The sequence below is a fragment of the Haemorhous mexicanus genome, chromosome 3 (assembly GCF_027477595.1).
Source record: "Haemorhous mexicanus isolate bHaeMex1 chromosome 3, bHaeMex1.pri, whole genome shotgun sequence".
NCBI classification, from domain to species: Eukaryota; Metazoa; Chordata; class Aves; order Passeriformes; family Fringillidae; genus Haemorhous; species Haemorhous mexicanus.
The window spans coordinates 50,706,835-50,730,664 of record NC_082343.1 but is presented as its reverse complement, the minus strand read 5'-3'; the positions used below and the strand labels follow the sequence as shown (position 1 = coordinate 50,730,664).

The following is a 23,830-nucleotide window of genomic DNA, read 5'->3' as shown; positions in this document are numbered from 1 at the left end:
AAATAGTACTAGTAAGTGCCTCTCATCTGAAGAACTCAAATTGATTAATGAAACTGGGTCTTTGTTCTGAAGTGGAAAAGTTTAGTGGTAATGATGCTGAATGGCGCATTTGGACCACTAGTGAACTGCAGCAGTATGAAGGAGAGAGCACCTCTGGGTTGTTTAATCCTTGCCCTTATGCTTAAAGAGTAACTGATATTTTGTTATGTGTCAAGGTTAAGACTCTAGTGAGTGCATTCAGGGGCTTTTGGAGATTATTCTTTCATTTTTCAAAAAGGCAATTTTCTTGCAATGTCACAGTGAGTATTGGATATAGTTGCCCAAGTCAAGTATTTAATATGAGCTGCATTATTGGTCTGCAACAGCATGAAGTTAAAGCAATCCTGAGTATCACTTTTTTTTTATATACCTATGCCAGCAAAGCACTGTATATACTTGCAGATATTTCTTAGAAGATGTTTGGATGACTATTTCCAAACAGTTATTTTTTTAGGGGGAATCAGGAGATTCCCATATATCTTGTAATGATACTGTGCTATACCAAATACCAATTATTAGCAGGCAGCATTTCACATTCTACTGAAGTGTTGCTTATTAGCTACTGCCAGAGGAGGGGAGCTGAACCACAGCTATCTATTGGTTTTATTCTCATGGCAATGCTTCACTGCTGTTTCTTAGCAGGAGCTGTTCATTCCTTGCTGAAGCTGCAGTTTGCTAATAAACTTGATCAAGTTGAAAAGTTGTGGGTTTTTTTCAGAAAGAAAGTGAAAAATGAAGGGGAAAAAAAAAATCCCAACCAAAAGCCAACAAAATAAAACCCCAAACCATCTAGAAGTTCTTCTGCTTCCTCAGCAAGGTTAAGGGATTGGTTGATGTGGTTAGGATGCTGGATGAAGTGTCCTTGGCTGAGTAGCACAAGTTTTATTCCTGTTGTATTTTTTTTTCCAAAAGATTATGACAAAACTGCCCTTTCAGTGGATTTTTTGTAAACTTTATGTAATTCCATGTTGTCAGTTACTCTGTGCCTTGTAGTGTAGATATTGCTGGTCGGTGTAATTTGCTTTGCAATTAAGGTGTTCCATTTGGAATATCCTGTTAAGCTGGGAGTTTTCAGTGTTTCAGGTTTGAGGTATAACTGTGTCAGATGTATATTGCAGAGATATGACTTGATTTCTCTAGCTCCAAAGGATACTCCCTTTATTTCACTTCTCATCACCAGCTGTCCTAGTACTTTTTAAAATGTTTCTTTGCCCGTGCTTCTTCAAGCTTTAAACCTCCTGAACATTTTACTTTTAAGATTTACCCCCTTTTTGATCAAAGGGGTTTTTAGGATCCCTTGTTGAGTTTCTGCAGCACCGCATCAGCTCACCTTGAAAAGGTTCTCCCAGGTCTGTGTGTGTGCCTCTGCTTTCCTCTTTCCTTTAGTTTCATACCTAAGTATAGATTTGAAGTTGTCTTCATGCAAATTGAGCAGTTCGATCCTCACTTTGTTTCCACTACTCTGTGACCCATTTTCTCAAATTTTCAACTTGCTTGCCTGATCTTGTCCTTGCTGGCACTTCAAAATGTAAATGGTAAAATAGTGGCTCACCTCTGTAAGATGTGCCCTCATGATAGTCCCCTCTCCTTTGCTTTATTTTTATGAGTTCTGTTGTATGAGCGTTACTTTTTGCCTCTAGTTACTTAATAATTTTTGGTTTTATTAACCTACTTTTTTCCCCCCTCAGGTACAGGGGATGAATTCTTTGCTTCAGCTTAATGGCACTAATTCTATACACCTCTGTCAGTATCTCCCTCCCTCAGTGCTTGGCTTCAGCAGTGCTAGATAGATAAGTGCAGTATTATGTGACAGTTTGGATTGGCTCACATTTTTTGGGTGCTACTGAGGTCTGTTTGGACAGGAGGAAATAAATGGTTTGCTGTTGACTTTTAAACTTGTTTTTGTTTTAGATATCTCTCATTCTTCTGTGTTTTAAAAGCAAACATTACACAGAGCACCGTTAGGAGGTTGAATTAGGGCTACAGATTTAGCCTGTATTTCCCAGGTTAACACAAATCTTTCAGGATGTGGTAAATATTTATAATTTTTTGACTCTTTTTCGTGTTGTTCAGCCAAACATCCATTGGCTGGAAGTTTATCATATACTAAATGCTCAGTCTATCAATGAGCACATCCAGTCTGGGTGTTGAGTGTTGCTCTGTGTGTTGCAGGGGGCAGGGCAAGAGGAAACTTAAACAATGGTGCATGAATTTCCTATTTTGATTATTCTCAAAATTTCTTTGTCTTTAGAAGAGGGGTTTGTGGAGCAAGAAATCCCAAGAATACTGGACCATTTGGGACACTGAGAAGAAATTTAAAAGTACCTGAGCTGAAAAGTTGTTCATATGGAGTGTACTTATAGCTGAGTCTACATTCACACTCCAGAAATGTGGGACACGGGGAACAGTTTATACGGAAAAGAAACCGAAGGCACTTACCTTTTCAGGGTTTATTGCCATTTTTCCCCCAAAATTTTACTTTCTCGCTGTTCCTAGTTCTTAGCAGCTCATGTTTCCCTTTCATTCTGTTCTTTACCAGTCTTCTGTATAAATATTTATTTAGGGTTTTAAAGTGTGTGATGCAAATTTTGATCAGATGCATAGACCAAAGAACAAAACCCCACACCAACGCATCAAAACTGAAAAACCGGAATCACCACCCCAAGCCTGTTCCTCCCAAACTCTGTCTCTCAAAAATCTACACCTACATGCATATTTTAGTATGCCAGAAAAGAAAATCTGCAAAAAATTCCATGAAAAATCAGTGGGCTGGTTTTGTGCATGTGGAAGTACCTAGAGTCACACATGTGTACAAGAGGAGGCAGCACAGATACTGACACCTTGTTCTTTGGAGATGCACTGAGACCTTCATGTATCTCACTTTTCCACTGGAAGAGTTTCTGACTGTATCTTTTTGAAAGTGCGCTTTTGCTAAAATGAAAAGACTTCCTAAAAGCTATAAATCAGTGTGGTTTAGATTCCAGAGAGATAACCAGGACATTTCAAATTAAGCAGAAATGGGTACCCTCTTGCATAAATCCTGTTGGCATGTGTCTGCATAAATGAACAAATGTCTAGCTAATGCTAAATAATGCATGCATCTTGGATCAAAGAGATGCCTAACTTAGCTTCATTTGAGCTTAGAATGAATTGGCAAAGGACCTGTGAATGTTTGATTGATAATTTTATATCTATGGATAGGTCATTAATATTTTAGATACTCTTCAAACTTTTTTGGGGTTGCTGTCTATGTATTTCTTGTTTCAGACTTGTTAAAGTAATCAAATAATGAAAGTTGTAGTATTTCAGTCTGTTTTACACAGCTGTTTTCACTTAATCAAAGGTGTTAGCACAGCCAACTAGAAACTACTTTCTATGTGCTGTTATCCCTTCAGGGTGCCTGTAATTCTGTTATTCTCTTAAACAGTGGGAAAAGTCTGTGAGGAAAAAATCAATTTCTAGCCTTGAACTTTTCTTCACTCTTTCAGTTTGCTTCTCTGACTTTGGGCAATGGGCTTCTTAAATTAATTCCTACTTTAAGATTCTAGATTTGTTTTTCTGGTATATTTTGTGTATTAAAATCTGCTTCCATGTTGGGAATTACTAAACCTAAGAATTAAAACAGAAGCATTAAAATATTGGTGCTGCTTTAGGCCATACTCTTAATATGCTCTTAAGTATAGAAAAAGCTTTACTACTTATTATTCATTTCACCACATAAGACACAAAGCACACAAAATCTCTTCTGCTTAGAGGTGGTCAGCTGAATTATTTGGTCTGTTAATGGGTGGCTGCTAAAACATTAATTTTGACTACAGTGTGAGCTATGAAAAGAGAATTAAGTGGTCCATGGTTGGAAGTGGAAAAGCAATATAGCCTCTTGCTTAGAGGAAGAGCTGCAGCTTGGTCTGATGGACAAGGATGTGATGGAAGCAGAGATGTTGAGCAAGATGTACCATGGTGCTCTGAAGTGGCTCTTTAAAGTCAGGATCTGATTTCAAAACTTTATGCTCTAGCATGAAGAGGAATAGTCTTCCCAATAGTATCTCAGCATTACTGAGAGGTATGAGAGCTCCTTAAGTCAACTTGTAGGGGAGAAGAGTTTTTTAAGAACTCATGAAATTTTGCATATTTGAAAGTCCTGAATGTTGATTATTGGTGAAAAAATCTGTTGTACTACACTAAAAGTTTGTGCTGCTCAAGGACAGTACAACTTAGCAATCTTTAACTGAGACTTTTCTTTGTGGTTTGTTTAGGAGGAAGAAGTGGAAATTGTGGGTGGGAATATTTTGTTACAGGAGAGGAGGAGTGTAGTTAATGTCTGAATGAGGGTTCTCAAGTGGACAGACTTATATCCATTGCTCACTGAGGACTTACACTGATTTGTGAGTTACATGAATGATTCAGGTGTGTGTCACTGCTCTCCTGGGCTTCTTGTCCAGAAGAATGATGTGTAAACAAAAGCATGGGTCAAAGAAGGAATTGTTAAATTAGGATGCCAGTGCAGTGTATTTTTAACTTTGACAAAAAAATAGTTTCTCCTGGCTGTGTTTCATCTTGTTCCCAGAAGTGTGGCTGTCTTGTGATAAGTCAGGAAAGTTGCAACGGATCAGTACTTAAAATAATAAATAACCTGGATAATGAAAGAACAAATTATTCTGTCACTAATGCAGAGTAAAGCAGGTTATCTTACTGTGGAAAAAACAGTTCATAAACATTTTTCCAGTACAATAAATGAAACATTTCTGTGGGGTTGCCTTTTTCATAATATCATTTTGATGTATACAGCTCATGCTGCTCTTTCCTGAGGAACCATTGTCTCATTTGTTTTAATCAAAGACTTCCACATAAATTTTTAGGACCTCATTGGGTCTTTTTCGAACCACTGAATAAAGGAAGATTTGTAGATATCCTCAAACACCTAAGAGGTCATGCTGACATTGTTGTGGAGGAGAAAGCTTGTGTCATAAATTAGGCTTACATTGCAGAAACAGCACAGCAATCAGCCTTTTTCTTTGTCCTTAAAAGGCTGCCTGTTTCTGTGCTATCTTTTTATTTCACCTCACAAAAGACCACTCTAGCTCCGTCATTGTTAGTAGTAGCCCATCTACAGCTAATGACTGCACTGGAATGTACCAGACATCTGTTTCACTGTGTCTTGAGCTGCAATACCGTGACTGGCTGGGGCCTGACCTTCAGGGGTGAGCCATGAGCTCAGCCAGGGAAGGTGATGGAGCACAAGCACATTAGTGACTGATTTTTAATCTTCACCCATAAGACAGCCACTCTATTCTCTTAGCTACCTGTGTTGTTCATCTTGGTGTGTTCTTCTGACTCTACTATATCCCTAGGGAACGAAAGTGACTGCTGTTGCATGTGATACTTAGGATGAAGTTGCACCAATGCCATGTTTGATCATGTAATACAACTTTGGCTTTTTTTTTTGTCATTCCTGAGGATGCTCAATATTTTGTTGGCTATTTTTTGGTAAGTGGCATGTTAAGCAAATAATTTCTGGGACCTGGCAATGAAACTCCAAAGACCTTTTTTCTTAAACTGTAACTACTCAGAAAAATGCTCATGGTTTTAAATTTGTGTATGCTTTTTTGTAAGATCAGTTGGTATTTCAATTGCTTTTAAAAATGCTGGGTACCTCCTGAAACGTAAGGATGATATGTTACCAGATGAGCTGCCTCACTGGATCCCAGAGATGGGATGGTATAAGGAAATGAGACAGGACATTTCTCTGAATGCAAATATTGTTTTTTGCTGAGGTCTGTTTTTCCAAAGGCAGAGAGCCAGGAAAAAACACTGGCACAGTCACACTGAATCTGTTTTTTCAACTGGAGAGTGCTGCTAGAGGGCCACAATAATACAGGGTCCACTGCCATATTTTTTTCAGATGCTTTCATAGCCTGTATTAGAGATGAAAACTGTTTGTCCTGCTCATACCTTTCTCATTTTGCCACAAATTTGAGGTCCTTTCTGTATAGTCAATAAAACCAGCTCAGGTTTCCTTGATTTCTCTGTTACCTGTTTTGATAAATTGGACTACTAAGAAACTTATTCTATTTAACTAGGCTGTTCATTTGTCACTCAAGGTGTGGACTGGAGCTTGTTGGGATTAATGCAAATCTTAAGAACCTTTTTATATAACTGTCAATTTTCCATATGAATTTTGTGCAAACACTAAAGAGATTTATTTTCTTTCGTCTTGTGTTTTCAGTTGGCAGAGTCCCCTCTGCATCACTGTTTTGGAGAAACTGAACAGATGCATTAGTTTATGATGCACTTCTTAAATATGCAGTAAGAGAGAGGCTGTTACCACTTTTAAATCCTCCTGAAACTTACTGCATTTGCACACAGGAACTGGTGAAGAATCTTTATTTTCTGTTAAGAGCATCTTAATCTAGATCCTGCTTCTTGCTGCTGCAGGCAGGCTCTTTAGGGAAGAAGACTATTTATTCCAGTTAACTTCTGAACTCAAGGATCCTCAATCCCTTGTTATTACAGTCAGTAATCCACCCTAGGAAGATCAGCAATAAATTGGAGAAATTGTGTTTCCATGGCAGCCACCCACTCCTGTTTTCATGCAGATTCTAGAGACGGAAGGCTAGGTTTCAAAATAGGGGAGGGGATGGGATTCTGCTTTTTCTTACACTTTTCTGTTAATTTTCCCATTTTTGTTTTGTTGCATTTTTAGAATACAAGGGTAGGTATTGGTTTAATGGGCAAGGTAATCTCACAGGAGGTATTTTGCTCTGTTTTGTTTTCTTTCCAAGAACTCTTAACCATAGCTAATAGTAGTTCCTAGACAGTTACCCCACATCTTCTGACCCTGGGTTTCAGTGAATTTCTCTCCTCCAGGGTGGTTAGTCTGTGGGGCTGGGGAATTCCTAGGTATGTTACTAGAAGCAGTTTTCTTCCCTGAAGTTTTGGTCTTTCAGCTTTGGGTACCAAAGGGCGTAAACCTAAAATGATGCTTAAAGATTTGAATCTTTCTTTTTAGGGAAGCTGCTGGAGGTTATGTTTTCGCTAACATGTGTTTCCTGCAAAGTGAATTCTGTGCTGCGCTTCAGAAAGGCGTTACATTGGGTCTAGGGTTCCCACTCCCACACCTTGAGCTGCTAGAGGTCCTTACCACTTACAGACTCATCCAGAGTTAGTTGTTTTAGGGGAAAGATGGAGGGTTTTTTATTTTAATTGGATTTAGAACCTGAATGGAACCTTTTTGGAACCTCATCTTGTGAGGCTGGTAACATGATTCCTTTCCTCCTGTCATTTAAAGTATCGTCGGTAGCTGTCCACATCAGAAGACTTGGGGTACCTTGAGCTTCAGTATTAAGGTACAGTTCCTCCATGTAGTGCTGTGCCTGGTAGGTCTGCAGTGTCTGCAGTTATTCCTTAGAGTTACTGGGGTTACTTTGTTTTAATCAGTAGGTTACAGAATTCTATGAGTATGGTGTGATTAATATAAAACATATTTGCTCGACAAAGTGGCTGTTGGTGGTGGGGGTTGGGTTCCTTTTGGTTTATGTCTTGGCTTTGGGGTGGCTCTTTAGGCACCTCTTTCTGGAAGGAATGCTGTGTTGTCCTCACACTTTTACTACTAATGAGTTATTTTACATGCTTGGTTGGTCATCTTGTAATTTATTCCCCTGTAATGTGTGAGGACACTTTAAAAGCATCCTGTACAAAATCTAAGTTTTCTCAAGGGTCCTTTCTATCTTGTTGCTTAATGACAATGGAGCATTATGTCAGTGCTAGTAGTGAAGCTACTGTGTCCTAAAGTGGTTTCAAGCACTATATATTACCTGGACGTCAAACTTCGTAGCTTGATCTGCTAAATAGACAATACAAATGCAGTAACTTCTGTGACATGAGCAGCCTTTTCTGGTTCTGCAGTGAATGAAGATCAGCATTAACTCTAGTTTTTGATAGTCTGAGATGCCCTGCTATCACTGACACGTGACTGTGCTGTTAAGTGGTTGCTGTTGGTTATCCCTGTGATGCCTCAGGTTTTAGCTTTTATATTTTTCAGATTCTGAACTGCTTTAGAGTGTAGTTCTGAGCTTCATATTAAGGGATGGTAAGCTCTCTTCAAAGAGTAGCTAGACAAAACAGTTCCTTCTCTAGCTGGGGACCAAGGACCACTGATCCAAACTTCAGGCCCAAGAGCATAAACAACGGTGGACTGGAGAGAGAAAAATGAGAAGGATGGGACTTCATCAGCTAAAGCTATAACTGGACAATTAACTCCAATATGCTAACGGCCCAGAACTTATAAAAGTGTGAGATCTCATGACCAGCCACCCATTTTGTGACCATTTTGGGTCCATCTTGGGTGCAGCCCTGGCTGGGCTCTTGTACTGCCCAAGGTGTATCCATTGAGGCCTTCTATTAAATACCTACTTTATTCTTTAACTCTGTCTAGCCTCTGTTCTAGGTCAGCCTTCACAAGGCATCACCTATATCCTGTTTCTCCGTAGGACAGATTGGATTGTGAGGGGGTGTGGGAAGCTGAATAGTTCTTCTGAATTTCTAGCCACCTGAGGCTGTTCCTTAAATGAACAGGCATAGCCTGTAGTGAGAGAGAACATTTCAAAGATGTTCTCAAAGAACTTAATAGTTGCTGCTAATGGTAATTAATGTATTTTATGATAAGATTTTATCTTTTAGACCTTTCTTGTTAAATGAATGTGTAAATCTAGAGAAAAAAATCTCTATGCCAATGTTTGATGGTATAACACAATATGCCAATGATATTTCACAGTCAGCTTTATAATATTGTTGTCAGCAATTTTGTGTTTGCAAACAATATTTAGAAGCTTAAGAGAGAGTAAATCAAAGCCATAAATCATTAAAATGTTCTGATACATTTATTTTCCCTTTTGTTTGAAGTCGGACTGAGTTTTATGCGTTCTATGTTACTAAGGAATTTTTAGTCTAAAAGTCCTAATATAGGCAATAGAATAGTTTTTTTAAAAACCTGCAGATTTCCTCTCCCTTGAAACAGCTAGTTTGGAACTTACAGGCTTGAAGAATTTTTAAAATAAAAAGTAAAATATTGTGATTAATGAAAGGGCTATGCTGATAATTTTATAAACAGTCATTAAAAAGTGCATACTTTATAACTGATTTATTTGGGTTTAAATTAAAATTTTCAGTACCAACAGAGGCTTGAATGATTGAATCCAATCATTACTTTTATTAGTATATTTCTCATTAAGGCAGTGTAACGGGTCAGCAAGAATTTAATATTAGCAGTAATAGAAGAGAGAATAGTAAATGAGATAGTTTTAAAGAAATTACTGGAACAAATACATCATTTTTCTGTTATATATTACTGCATGTCATCTAAAATTTCTTTTCACCTTGTTCTAGATTTTATACAGTTTGTATTTATTTACCTTGAAATCAGTCTCATATGAATACTTTCTTGTTTCTTTCAATTTTTAAAATAACAGCTATTTGTACACTTTCTCTTTTTTGGTTCCATCTTCTTTTTGAGTGATGGACCTGCCTCAGAAGAGAGAGGATAGAATTTTATGTAAGCATTCACTGCCTTGAAGGGATGAGGTTCAAGCCAGGGAAAAAACCCTCCAACAGAACAAAATGCTGGCAGGGTAACGTTTAATGCCCTGAAAGGAGAGGGAAGACTGGTTGTGAAAATATTTTTATCATCAAATAAAAGCAAGGGAGGTAAATTTCAGTGGAATCTGCTAATTTTATCCTTTGCATGTGATTTTTCAATCTCAAGTGTTGTAGCAGAGAGACACTGAGAAGTACTTGATGCTGACATCAGTGCTGTGGTCAGCATCTGCCATCATGTCCTTGGGTAGGGAGGGTTTCAGGAGCCTCAGTCCTTGATACAGCAAGTCCCCAGGCTTTGACTAAAACACAGACTGCTGCAAAGCAGTCATGCCTGGTTGAAATTTCTCCTTTTCAATAGGTCAGCCTCATTTGGGATGATTTTCTGATGATCTTGTATTCTTTTGTATGATCATGCAGATAATGCTTTCTGACATTTCTGGCTGCTACAAGATTCTTAGTCCAGTGAGCATGGGTGCTTGGCTGCAGTTTCTCAACCCCTTTTTTCACCTGTGTCTTCCTACTTATGCTTTGCATGGTGCTGGTGCAGCAGCACTAGAAGAGAAGGAAGAAGTTATTATCTTAATGCTAGGTCTCTGAAGGAGTGGCTAGTGGTAAGCAGAGCACAGTATGTAAAACAAACAAACAAAAAACCCATGACTGTTGTAAAAACAAAGGTACTTTTATGGCTAGAGAGAAAACTAAACAGACACAGGTCAGATGTGAATCACATTATTAAAGCCGTGCTGAAAAAACAGTTTGTGTACCAAAGATGATATGTGGCCTAAAAAATCTCAACATACTGCAAGTAAGCATGCTTTTATTGCATTTTGTTTATACTTGCAGAAAAATGTGAAGAAATTTCTAAGAAAGCAATGACTTCAGAGTTAAAAGCACTGCAGCTAGTGCACCCTATTGCTAAATACAATATCAATTAACTAAATACAAGAAATAAGTGAAATTCCTTTACTTTTTAAAAAATCTATATTTATGGTGTACTCTTTTCACTAAAGTTTCTGGGGAAAGGGAGCAGTATATAGGTGTCTTGCTGCATTAGTATGTTTTCACCTTTTTTAATGGCTTTAAGTTGGCAATTTAAATTTCTGGGAAATTGTTGCAGATGTGTTGAATTATTCTTTGGCATTCAGTCATTAAAACCAATTTTGGTTTTTGATTTTGAGGCATTCCCTGTGTTCTCAGTGTTATTGTTTATACCTTCAGTATTTTACTTGTTGCTTTTACTTTTCTCTATATCTTTACTAGGTAACTTTGACATGGTGTAGAGCTTGTTTCTAAGTATTGAGGACTAAAAATAACAATTTGATTATATGGTTGGGGGTTTTGGGGGGCTTTTTGTGGGTTTTGTTTTTTTTTTTTTTTCCCGTAAAGAGAAATTGCTTGTGGTTTCAAATTCTGTTTCTAAAGAAAAAGAAATCCTGTTTAATGCATGCTGGTTCTACTATATATAAAATATTACAATTCTTTGCCTGAAGAGCTACAAATAAAAAAGCTTGTCATATGGAGAAACAAAGCAGAGAAAGGAAATGAAGTGAGAGAACATGAGTAATAAGTCTGTCTTCTGATCTCTCTGATGTGTCCACCCTATATTGGAAAGTATTTGTGGAGCTGAGTTAAGTAGCTCTGCTTCACAGAAGTATTCTTTTAAGTCCTGGTGTCTTTCTCTAATTGACTCCTAATCACTGTCAGTTATATTGTCTCCCATGGACAGAAAGGTGCTTTGTAGTCATCCCAAAAAAATGGCCTATGACAGCTTTTGCAATAAGTTTCAGTTGGGCCTTTTTTCTTTTTTTCCAGATTAACAGTCATTCTTATATCATTATTTTTAATCAAGGAATATGATTTATGTGAACAGATATGAAAAGAACTTACTGTGGGTAAAAATAAGGCAAAGTTTTTTCTTTATTGTCCATCTATATTTTGCAGAACTTTGCCTGGATTATTTTAATTTCAATTTTTTTCTACTAAATAAAACCCCAAGCAGATTGTTAAAATCAAATAGCAAACTCATTTGGAAAGAAGGAGGGCACAACCCTGTAACTGGGTGATGGAACGCTATTTGAAAACGCTGACAATTTTCAAGTGGGTTTGCTCAGTGTTTTATATTAATATACTTATACTGAATGCACAGCAGTATTTTAATTCTAATTTCTTATTGGTGGAATTGTCTAAAAGCAGCCTTTTTTTTTTTTTTTTTTTGGTTTATCCTCTTAGTTGAATTTTCAGGTCCAGCTGGACTTCCTGTTGCTTTTGAGATGTTGTTAGATCATCTGTTTGAAAATGCAGAGACTGATCAAGACTGTTGTGTTGGGCAAGTTCAGATTACAGAGGCATAAATGGAACTAATAAAGCAACACACACTATTACATGTTGGGACAAGTTTGGGTGTCCCCTGTTTGACAAGGGGCTTAAACTCCCAGCAGAAATCTATTTGTTATTCATGTTCTGTGTGGCTTATGATGAAGGAAAATTCTCTGCTACTTGAACCAAACGCACACCCTGCCACCCCCCCCCAAAAAAAAAAATCCAACCATACCACAACTATGTTATGATACCTGCTGCATTGCTGCTGTGCCATAGAATATATGGAATATTATACTTGTCTTGCCTTTTTCACCTTTTTTTTCTTCTTAAATCCCACTGGCTTTTACAGTTTTAGCTTAGGTGCCAGGTTCTGTGTTTTCATGTTCCTCTAATTTCTGATGGCAGCTAGAATGAGCTGAAGGAGGTGACTTAAGCAGAAGGAAAAGTCATGTTGGCCTTAGGGTATTCCTTCCTCATGACTCTCTCATAAATGCCTGGAAAATTGTCAGAAGTAGAGTATTTCCTCTTTCAAACACTACTTATTTTTTTCAGTAATGGTTTTACAGTAATCTTTCTGTACTGAGCAGATGTTGGATATACTAGCACACAATCCAGAGACAGGAAATTTTGGAGAAGTGACCCAAAACAGATATCCAGTGTAATCTGTCATGCCACAGTAAAACTGTGTGATAACAGCTTTACAAAGTTGCTGTCATTTTAGATAGTTTTGAAAATGGGAAGCCATAGTGGAAGAGTTGAGAGCAAAAAGCTGTGAGGGAGATTGAAGTAGTCTGTGGTGAGGAAGACAGTTTGACTGTTTGGTGATTATTCAGTTGTCTGTTTGGACCATTTCCTTCCAAAGAGAAAGCAAAGTGACTGTTTCTAAGAAAGAGGAGTAATTAACATTGACAGGGTTTCTGCTTCTGAAAGGATTTCCAGTAGCAGTCCTCTCTCATGTATGCATGCGTGCATACCGAACAGGAACACTGGAGTTCGCCTCAAATTGCAACTAGTCCCTAGAATTTTTTTCTGCTTCAATATTCAGCTGGGCTCTGTTGCCTGTGCTTCCTCCTTCCATAAAGAGAATTTTCTTCCCCTTACACAGTTTTCATACAAGAGAAGCTCCCTTGAGACTTTTTGCAGTGATCTGATGATTTATAAGTTATTAGGTGATGCTCTATTTTGATTTGTGATCATGATTCATTGTCAGGGATGCTGATGTACTCTTGCAGTAAGGAGGCTGATGTGGAAGAAACCTCTCAGGAGATGTGGGCTTGCTCACAAAGTGCATTCTATCTTTATATATTGAATGAATATTCATATTGCTGCATATCACAAAGTTTCTCTTAAGTGCATTGAGTTTGAACTGTAATTACTAAAAGTCTTTCTCAAGACCTCTGTGTTAATACAGTAGGTACCATTTAACTGTGAGGTAGCTTATGTTGCCAGACATATTTGACTTCTCCCATTGGTGGTTTTTTGAAGAAATGAAGAGTAATCTTAATGACACAAAATAAGCAAAAGGTCACTGAGTTTAACTACTCTTAACAGCAATGCAGCATTCAACTTGTTAATGGTGGCATCAGTTCGGTTTGAAGCAAGAAACTAATGGCAGTTCATCAGTGCTCAGCAATCACACATCCTGAGCAAACCCAAGCCAGTTTGTTGCAAGCAAGCAAAGAAAGAGGAATGTGTCTCTCTTATGTTGAAGAGATAGATTCTTACTGCCAAGAGTGCAGGAAAATAGGCAGTGCTTACAGGATATTGGAGGGCTTTTGCTCAATTAAGTAATAAACCATTCAATATGCAGCAGATGTTTTGTGTGTCTTGTGTCAGGCTGGAGGCGGTACATGTTTTGGATGCATAAACAGAATAATGCTTTTTTTTGTGTTCTTTATCCCTCCCTCTTTTTCTGTGAGTATTTTCTGACATAAAAAGCAAAAGTTATACCAGTTGCTACCCATAAAGAAAAGATGGAGTTTGATGCTGGGAGTGTTTCCACCACAAACTCATTTGTTGGGTTTTATGCAACTGAGTATTAACTGTTATCCAAAGCTACCCAGTTATACACTGTGCAGTGCACAGTTACACAGTTTGAAGCTAATTAGAGTTAGCATCGAGGATACAAATTTCCTTTGCTTCTTCAAAGGAGGTAAAACTTTGAAGAGTGTGGAAGAAATGCAACTTCTGTTCTGCAGACAGCTTTACAAAACGGTTTCATCTGAAATGGAAAGATCCTTTTTTTGATGGTATATTGCTGTGTCTTTAAGGTTGCTTTTTAGAGGATATAATATTTTTAAATGTCTTTGAAACAGACTCAGTGCAATGCTTTACTTGGCATTGTACAGTGATCTTTTCCTGTGGGGTTTTTCAGGGGTTTTTTGGCAGACAGCTTAAAATGTTATTTTATCTTTGCTGATTTTTTCAGTCCCTCGTGTCTGGACACCGGTTCTCATATACTAGATTAAAGGTTCTGGATTGTCCCTAAGTTACATGAAAGTAGTTGTCCTGTTTCTGACAAGAGCCAGGAGCAGAGTCTGGGGAGACAGGCAAAAGAAAAGCAGAGCAAGTAGAGAGGGTTAGTTCTATTGCTGCCTTCTGTCGATCAGAGATGTATGAAAATGCCTCTGATGACACAACTGGTTTACTATAAAATAAATAAAAACAGGAAGAAAAAGAGGTCAAGTCTTCCAAGGTTGTTGATATCCAATAGCTGTCATGCTCCCATAGTAGGGTTTGGTGGGATTAGTTTTCCTTCACCAAAAGCACACTATAGTCCTTTTGATGTAAACCTGAATGTGTTTTTACCGGCAGTTTGGCATTTGAAAATTGGTTCCACTGCTAGCAGGGTGATGACGACTGTTGTGTGAAAGTAAATGCTTTTTCTCCATCACATGAAGAGTAGAAAGTTGCAACAGCTTCACTCTCTCTTCCTCTTTCAGTCTCCAATCAGATTCAGGCATTTTTGCTGTCTCTGGGGTACAGTCTGTATGGATTCTTGTATTAAATTCTGATGAGATATGTTAAACAGACTTTTTTCTAAAAGCTCCATTAAAAACATTTTTTCCTATGGATAGCATTCTGAATCAAGCCTGTTTTAATCTTTTGTGTAGTTTATGCAAGCCATCAAATTTAATGATTCTCATACCCTTTTTTAGCTGTCATATTACAAAGGATTTAAATCAAAATATGCTCACTTATATTAGAAACTTGCTGGATGAGCAAAATAGGCATATTCTGTCAGATTTTGTAATGCTGTTAATATGATACTTCTGTAGTATTCATGGTACAGTTAAATACAAAGTAAGGATTGAATATAAAAAATTGCTTTCCTGAAGAAGAGAAAAAGAGCCAATAAAGCAAGTTCAGTGGATATGCACTGAGCAGCAAACCCATCACAAAAGGGTTCCACTGGCCAGAGTGGTTATATTTCTGGGGATTTCAGTAGAGAATTCACATTAGCACACTGAAGCCTGTCTTTTCACTTTTGTTAAAAAGAAATTATATATTTTTTAAAAAGCTTTTTGATAATATCTTTGGCATTAGCTCAAGGATGCACGGTGTGGGGGTTTTTCCCCCAATGTAGTTCTTAATCATATTCAAACCACACCCAACACCCAACAAAAATAAATAAATTTTAAGGGAAAAAAGAAAAGTCTTTAGGCATTCCATGTTTTCCAGTCCCTAAAGACTATGCTCTGTTGAGCTTCCAAACTTCTCTGGGCAACCAAGTCTTGGTTATCATTGACCTAGAAACACAAATAAAATCTCGTTTTACTGGACTAGGAAATAAGAAATCAAGTTACATAAGATTATTGGTGCTGGAAGACATATTAATGAACATCATTATGCCTCATATTTTGTAACCTTTGCTCAATTAAGCAGAGTCTTCCTGTGAAGTTGGATTTAGATCCTGTAGCATCTCTAGGGAATTTAGGACTTGCAGTTCTTGCTTCAGAAAATACTAAGTTCTTTCTTGGAAAACTATGGAAAAAAAAAATTTAATTTTTAAGAAAAAGCATAGCCCTCTGATCTTTAATTTAAGAATAGCTTTTTAATGTCTTTTTTGATGCAATCTGTGTGACAATTAAGCTTACTTTTGCCTTTGTGCTGTAGTACTGGATTCTTTTCTAGTGCACAAAGGAGGCCTTTCAAAGTCCTCATGAGGTTATTTTAAGTGTGGCTTTTCCAAACAGACTTCAAAATATCTTTTCGTGATTTTAAAATGCTGTTGGATGAAAATGGAGGAAATAGCCTTGCTGGTTTTGAACTGTAACAAGTTCAGAAGAAAGTCAGTTATCCTTCCTTATATTGAAGTGTCTCGCAGGGCTGTACAGATGCAGTTTGAGATTGTCAGTTTGCTGGTTACCAGTTTTTACAACGTCAGTGACAGCTTTGTGTTTCCTGTCTCTAAGCCTGAGGAGTAGTGACACAGCATGCTTTCCTCCCACTGTCTCTTTGGCTGCACTACTGCAAGCTGCTTTGTTTGAGAGATGTTTTAGATGCTTATTTTATGTAATGGGTGTCTATTAGTGCATATTCAGAGGCGGGTGGTGTTTTTGGTGAGTAGCCATGAGCACATGCACTTCTCCAGAGAGAGAAGGGAAATTATCAAGAGACAAGACAGTCTCAGTGGAAAAAGTACCCATATTTCTGGCCTGAAGCATTTATTTTGATAAATCAAAGGGAAAGTCTTAAGTAAGCTAACATTCATTTGCCTCTGGGATCACCAGCATGCATAGCCTAATTCGCTTTTGCCCACATCTATGCTTTTAAATTCCTGTCAATTTATTTTCCTTGTTCATGCAGGCAAAAAGGAGGAATTTGCTGTAGACGTGATTTCCAGGTCTACACTCACACTGAACCCTTGTAGTTGGCACTCTATTTGCACACTCTTATTGATACTACCACAGAAGAGAGAGCAAGTGGCAAATGGTAAACTGAGAGACAACTAAGAAAAATGCAGCCTTTGGCACTTCTCTTTGGTCCTTTTTGAGATATCTATTTAGATTCCTCTATTAAAAATAAATCTAAAATACTCAATATGTGTTTATTAGGAAGGCAAACAGCTTCCTCTTTTTTTTTTTCCTCCCCCCCCCATATTTCCTTTTCTTCCTCTATTCTGGTGTTGGTCACTGTTTTTCACTCATTTATTAGAACATGTAGGATACTCTTTCATCTTTAAAGTCTCATGTGCTACATGTGTCTTTGTATCTCTAGGTATTAATGGTTGTATATTAGGTACCATTTTTCTCCTTCATTATTTTTCTTGCCACATAGATTTTGTATGAAGTAGTAAAAGGTAAATGCATGGTGGGCTGTGTGGTCTCAAGTTAAATATTGCTCTTTATTTGACTGTTTTCTTATCAGATGGGGTAGACACATAAAATTGACTTTTACAGAGAGATGTGTGCAGAGACCAAAACACTTGTGAAATTTTGTGTGTACATGTACCATTAAATAGTATCTGACAGGAAGGAACAGCTTTTAAACATGCTATGCTTATTTTCTTTCTGGTTCATTCTTTAGTGATGGAGACAGCTGGCAGAGACTCAGTCACAACCTTTATCTCTGTATGATCTTTATAAACAATTCCTCATCTCACTCTGAGTTTGCTCAATCATCCTGCTTATTCTTCCCATCCTGTTAAATGCCACAGATTATTTTTTTTCCATTTTATTTTAGTGTATAAAAGTAACAGGAGTGTTCAAGCACCGGCTGCAGAATGAAGATGAATAAGTAATTAAATGCTACAGGAGCTGCTGATTGGCACATAAGGCTACAGTGTGCTGAACTGATATGAGTTACAATAACATGCATCTTTACTTTCTTGAAAGAGTGCATAATGAGACCTGATTTAAATATGTTCTGTTTTTAAGAAACATCCCATGTGTTTTCTTTGAAATTAGCTTTGCCTTCATCTGTTGGAACTGTTAAGCAGATCTGCTCCTTGAATTATTCTGTACAATTCAAAAGAGAAAAAGAGAGTGCAAATTAACAGTGAATAATTTTGGAAGTCCACTTGCTGTGCTCAAATAACAATTTTAAGGTGCAGCTGAAGGAAATAGGTGCTTTTAGGTTACACTAAGCTGTGTAAAAGTCACAATAGGAAAGGTTTTGTAGCTTTTACATTTTCCAAGAGAGGAAAAGACTTCAGCTGCAAAGCATTCCCAACAGAAATTTTGTAATGCCCTGGTTTAGGCAGCTTCTTTTAAAAATCTTACCTCTGATAAAGCCCAACGCTTCTTTTAAAGTATCTTTTAGAAATGCTTTAACTGTTTTAATTCTTAGTGACAAAAGGAGAATGAAGTAATATCCTTGTCTACTGAGGAAGGCGCATCCATTCTAAATAGCCACTGGAGGGCTATCTCTTGAAAAACTAAATAAACCTCTAAAATATGTGATTGTATTTATTATATAAAAACATTTAAAATCAGCAAATTCGGTATTGTAGATTTTATGTTCCTTGCTGGGCTTTTTATGACTTACTTTCAGTCTGTAGTGTTCCTCTAGATATGATTTTTCCAATGAGATCTTTATTTTGTTCATTCAAGACAGATGAAATTTCAGCTCAAAATCAGATTTATAAGTGGGTTTCTTTTTTTTGTTCTATCTCAGAGAGGTTTGCTGGGACAAGAGATAGTATTATTGGTATGCTTGGTTACCTTGCATTGTGTAGTCTCATTGCTCTTCTTGTTTACTGGCAGAAAGACACAGAAAAATATATTGAGTATTGCTAAGAAAAGGTTATGCAAGTCCCAGTGCATTATTTTTGCACCTGCGGTATAAGAAAAAACCAAAAGAAAACATAATCTTGGAAGTCTGTGGTGTGCTCAAGGTACTCTACTGCTAAATGATTTTAGTGGTATTATTTCAGTGTATGGTTTATTTTATGCTAAGAGAGTTCTCTATCAAAAATATTGATAAGGATTGCTATGGATGACTTATAGCTGATGAACTGTATGGGCCAAACTCTTAAAATCTTTTGTTGTCAACCTCAATTTGGACTAGTTCAATGGCAGAGATGTTGTTAAATTAAATCCAAGATCTCTTAGGTCAAACTTTATTGAAGTTTTATTGAGGGTCCGGAGAAATTGATGAAAGACACTATGTGAAGGTAAACAGGAGAGACAGAGTAAAAAAGATCCATCTCTAGAACGTTTTTAACTGCTGGAATTTCTTAGCAAACTCAAAATGTGACATAGCCTCCCTTTTTTTGTATGCTTTGGAAATATTTTGGAAGTTATATGGAGGGGAAAAAAGTAAATCTAGAAATATTCCCTACTTCAAAGTGTAATAATCAGCCCTCTGTTTTTGACAAAGTTTTTGAAATTAAAATGTGTTATATTTTACTGATGCATCCACACAGGTTCTACTAACCAAAAGTCTTTTTTAAATGGGGAATTTTTCTAGCCATACATACTGCCTTCTTTCTTTCTTGAAACAAATTCCTACATAGAGAAAGCTTTAATGATTTGTATCCTGTGGATGATTCAAAGTGTCTTATTCTAGTGTGTTTAATGTAAAATTAAAATAGTGATAGGTACTGTGAAGAACTGAAGAGATTTTTCAGGAATGTTGCTTTTACAATACTTCCATTTCTGTATTTATTTTTTTTTTTTAATAAAAATGGCTTGTTTTTTAAATGGCAATTTTCCTTACTTACTACCTCTGGTATGTACTGAATCCTACAAAGAAATCATTGCTATTCAGAAGTATGCAGAGAACACTGTTCTGAGGAGTGTTTGTATAAATACAACAGTTACTGCTTACTGAAAGTTGGTCTGTATGATGCAGGTTCCTAAATGTAATGGAGGTTACTGTGCTTTCAGTGCTTAGTTTTTGTTGAGGTTATGTATTTATTTACCTGTTTGTTTATTTATTTTATTTGAAGCAATGGAGTGGAAGGATTTGGAAAGATAAGGAAGATAATGGCATGAAGTGGGGAAGGAGGGAGGAAAAGTAACATCTTGCCTCCTGCTAAGCTAAAGTTGATATGAGGGTGTTTTTTGTAATTGGGGCATCAAGAGACTAAGTAATGAAAAGATAAGACAGCATTTGTGATGCTTTTATGGTGTCTGTTTTTCAAACTTTTCTGTAGTTGAAAACTCATTTTATTATATAATGTCATCAGCACTGGCTAACTGCTTTTTTTGATCTGGAATGGTACCTTAGCAAATTATGACAGCAAAATAAGCCTTGACTTTTAAATTAGAACCAAAAAATATAGTGTAAAAAATAAACAGCATTCTACTAATGTTTAAAGTATCTTCTTTTGTGTTTCTGTGTGTAGAAAATAATACAAATAAAAGAGGAAAAGCAGTTTCCTTCTAGGTGGGACAGGTTTATGCTTTATGCTGGAAGATAATGCTTCATAAGAAGCATAATAGCTGACGACTTACCTTTTTTTTTAAAAAAAAAGGTTGGTTACACTTAAACTTTAATAAAGTCATAAGTGCTGGAGAGCATAATATCCTGAAATTTATTTCTACCACCATGAAAAAATCTTACATAAAAATTGATTTTTTTGTCTTTCTGTATATGTTTCAAAGGATTTTTGCGTAATTAGGATAAAAATATTTTTTTATTAGTTTAAAAAATTGCTTTTTCAGAACGTGTTATCACAATAAAATTTAATACATGTGTTCTAAATTTTAAAACTATTGATAAATAGCAGACAGAAACAAGATGTTTCATTTTCTAAGAAATGTTAATAATTTTTGCAATTCGCCTTAGCATTTGTAAAATAATTTCCTGAAGTCTTAGTAGATGCAATTTGCTGTTATTCCAGCTATCAAAAAAGTAAACAGTCTGTAAACTATATATTAGCAATCCTGTTGAAAGCAATAAACCCATTAAATTTAGTTTCTAATGGAATTTTAATGTAGTAGTTTGTTTGTTAGTCTTTTTTTAAATTTACCATCATCACCTTTTTTGTTTTCCTTTCTTCAAGTGAATTTCCTAAAAATTACCCTTCCACCCTCAATTTCTTTCTCCTCCTTTTTTGTAAAATTTGCGTTTTTATCTTGCAGTCCGATTAACGTTGGCTATTACTCACTCTCTAGGCAGGTCTGGTTGGAGAGATGAAAACAGAGAAAATGATATTGTTCACAAAGTCAAGTTTCAAATGCCTTCTTCTTTCCCTTCCCAAAAGGCACTGAGGCGTGAACTGAAGGAAAAAGAGCAAACCGTTCTCAACGCTGTGGACCAGGCACGAGTTTTCCTTGCTGACCAACCAATTGAGGGGCCTGAGGAACCAAGGAGGAGCTTGCATTCAAAAACAGGTCAGAAAATACTCACTGCTGGGGGAGGGTCAAAAAAGGAGAGAAAGGACTTGCATGTCTCTAGTACATATTTTATATCCCAGTTACTTGCTCAGACCTCAGAATTTTCTGAATGGCATCCTGATGGCTTTTATTTCAATGTTTTAGACTCAAGTGTTACTTCTCTGCTTTGTAAGATTTTAATGGAAATTTGTAACATTTTAATGGAAGAAGTGGAAGCATCTCTTCTGCCTTTTCCAATTTTTGGTTCAAAACACTAATGATTGTTCTGTTCTTTTTTCTTAATATAATGACATATGCACCTTAAATGTAGTCAGAATAGTACTTCAAGGATTCCCATTCAAACATCCATATGTCTATTGCAGAGTTTTGCTCCACAGAAAGAAATAAGCATGTTTAGTGGTGTATCTCATTAGAAGTAAAATAAATCGGCTTTAGGAAGGAAGTCATTACAGAATCCTTAGGATCTGAATATTGGGTGAATCATTGCTAAAGAATGGAACCACAGCTATGTTAGAAACTGGTTTTGCATAGTATTTGTTGAGATATTACTCTAAATATCAGAGACCTGCAAAAAGTTAATAATTTTTCTCCACTCCCCCACAACCACAAAATAGGAAATTATCTCTAAGTTCTACAGTTATATCTCTGATATAAGCTACAGCATTATGAAGTCTTACTTTTAGTTACACAAGAACTGTTCTTGGAAAAGGTAATAATCTGCTTTTTCAGAACTGTCAGTTACTATAAGGTGTGAACAATTTACTGTTCTGTATAATTTACAAAATCAAAGTATTAATTTGGAGTTAATTTTTTATTTCCATACTTCATCTTATAGTTTGTTCAGTGGAAACAGCTTATCTCCTGCATCCATACTTTGTGTTATTTCTGTACAAATTTTTACGTGGTTTCATATTCCCTAGTCCAACTTTGTGATAAAGTCTGAATAGCTGGTGATTAAAGCCAGTGAACCATTTATCTCATTGATTAGTGCTGCTGGTACCCTCGCTTGACTTCTCTTCTGAGCTCCTGACTCCTAAAAATATTACTTTTCTTGTTACTCTCAAACCCATTTGCTTTATGGCATTTCTAATGTTTTAGTTGGTCTAAATCACAAGCAACCTTGCAGTTGAAAAGTAAGGATGCTCCCTGTATATTTGTTCATTCTTTCATACAGAAGTTCGAAATTGCAAGTTCTCTTCTCAAAACCATAGAACCTCTCAGTGCAAATGATGCCAGTACATAAAACCTTGCCAATGCAAAATGTTCATTTTCTAACAGGGTTTAATATCAATGACCTAGTTAGTGTTGATTGACAGGATGCAAACTGCAAACACAAACTTCAGATTATAAGATGCATCATAATTCTTGCTATCCAGTCTATTATGATGAAAATTATTATTATTTTGTGTTATACCAATGGCAGTGAGAACAGTATGACAGGGAATTTGATGACCATGGTAAACTGCATCACAGTGTGATGTGTGCATGTCTCTGGTCTAGTCATCATATTTAAAAAACAGTCATATGTTCAGACTGGGGAACCTCATATATGTGCACTGAACTTCTTTTCCTCTTTCTTCTTCACACTCAGTACTTCCATGGACTTTCTTTTTGGAGCATGTGATGGGTTAGTCTTGACTACCAGCCAAACTCCCATCCATCCACTTATGTCTTCCACTGCAGTGGAAAGGAGGCAGGAGATGGGAAGAACAGGAGTGAAGAAAGCTCATGGGTCAGGGTGGGGATCAGATGGGTCACAGATGCAGATCCTGTACAAACTACTGTTGTGGACCAAACAGGTTTGGCTTGGGGAAACAAACTATTTATTGCCATTTAAAATAAATAATTAAATACTAAGTTGATTTGTAGTGGGGAAAAAACCTCACAAACATTAAAACCACAGCTTTCCTCCCACCTCTGACAGACTCAGCTTTACTCCCTCGTTCCTGTCCCTTCCCTGCCTTGTGATGCCGGTCATGCTCAGAGAGGCAACGAGTGTCACAAGAGGTGGGAAGGTGGTGACTTCATGGTTAGCCTAGCAGTTTCTTTTTCCTGCTTGTTTCCTCTCACATTGATATCTCTGTGCAATATCTCTGTGGGGAAAATCTGCCTTACCATGGGGTTGCTCCACCTTCTCTGACTTAGGTGTTCCTTCTGCTGTTTCTCCTGTTGGTTCCCTCCTCCTCTCTGGTGTTTTCTGTTTCTTAAATACACTTTCCCTCAGATGCCACCAGTGTGGCTGAGGGCCTCAGGTGTGCCCCATGGTGAGTTACTAGAGTCTGCTGTCCCTGGCACTGGGCAGCTTCAGCCTCTTCTCCCAGAGACCCCTGTGAAGCTCCCGCTGCCGGCAGTGGGCACTCACACCCTGTGCGGAGCAGGCCTGCACTTTCTGTAGATTAATAGACCTTCAGGCCAAAAGCCATCTTTAAATCATTCTGCCTGAGCTCATATATACATGTAATAAGCTGTTAATTTTCACCTCAGAGTGAGTCTAGTAAATTTTTTTCTGGCAACTGATGCCCCCAGTCTCCAGAAAACTTAATCTCTGAATTAGAAGACAGCCAGAGACACACAATTTTTCTTCAGATTAA

The 23,830-nt window shown here is 37.1% G+C and overlaps 1 protein-coding gene across 8 annotated transcripts in view; it reads left to right on the top strand.

Annotated features, from left to right (window-relative positions):
- Positions 1 to 23,830, top strand: part of UTRN (utrophin) — a 338,373-nt gene that overhangs the window by 229,505 nt on the left and 85,038 nt on the right. For all 8 annotated transcript variants that reach the window (XM_059841749.1, XM_059841750.1, XM_059841747.1 and 5 more), the window contains one exon: positions 21,107 to 21,236. In XM_059841749.1, coding sequence (XP_059697732.1) covers positions 21,107 to 21,236 — 130 coding nt within the window. The remainder of the gene's footprint in view (positions 1 to 21,106; positions 21,237 to 23,830) is intronic.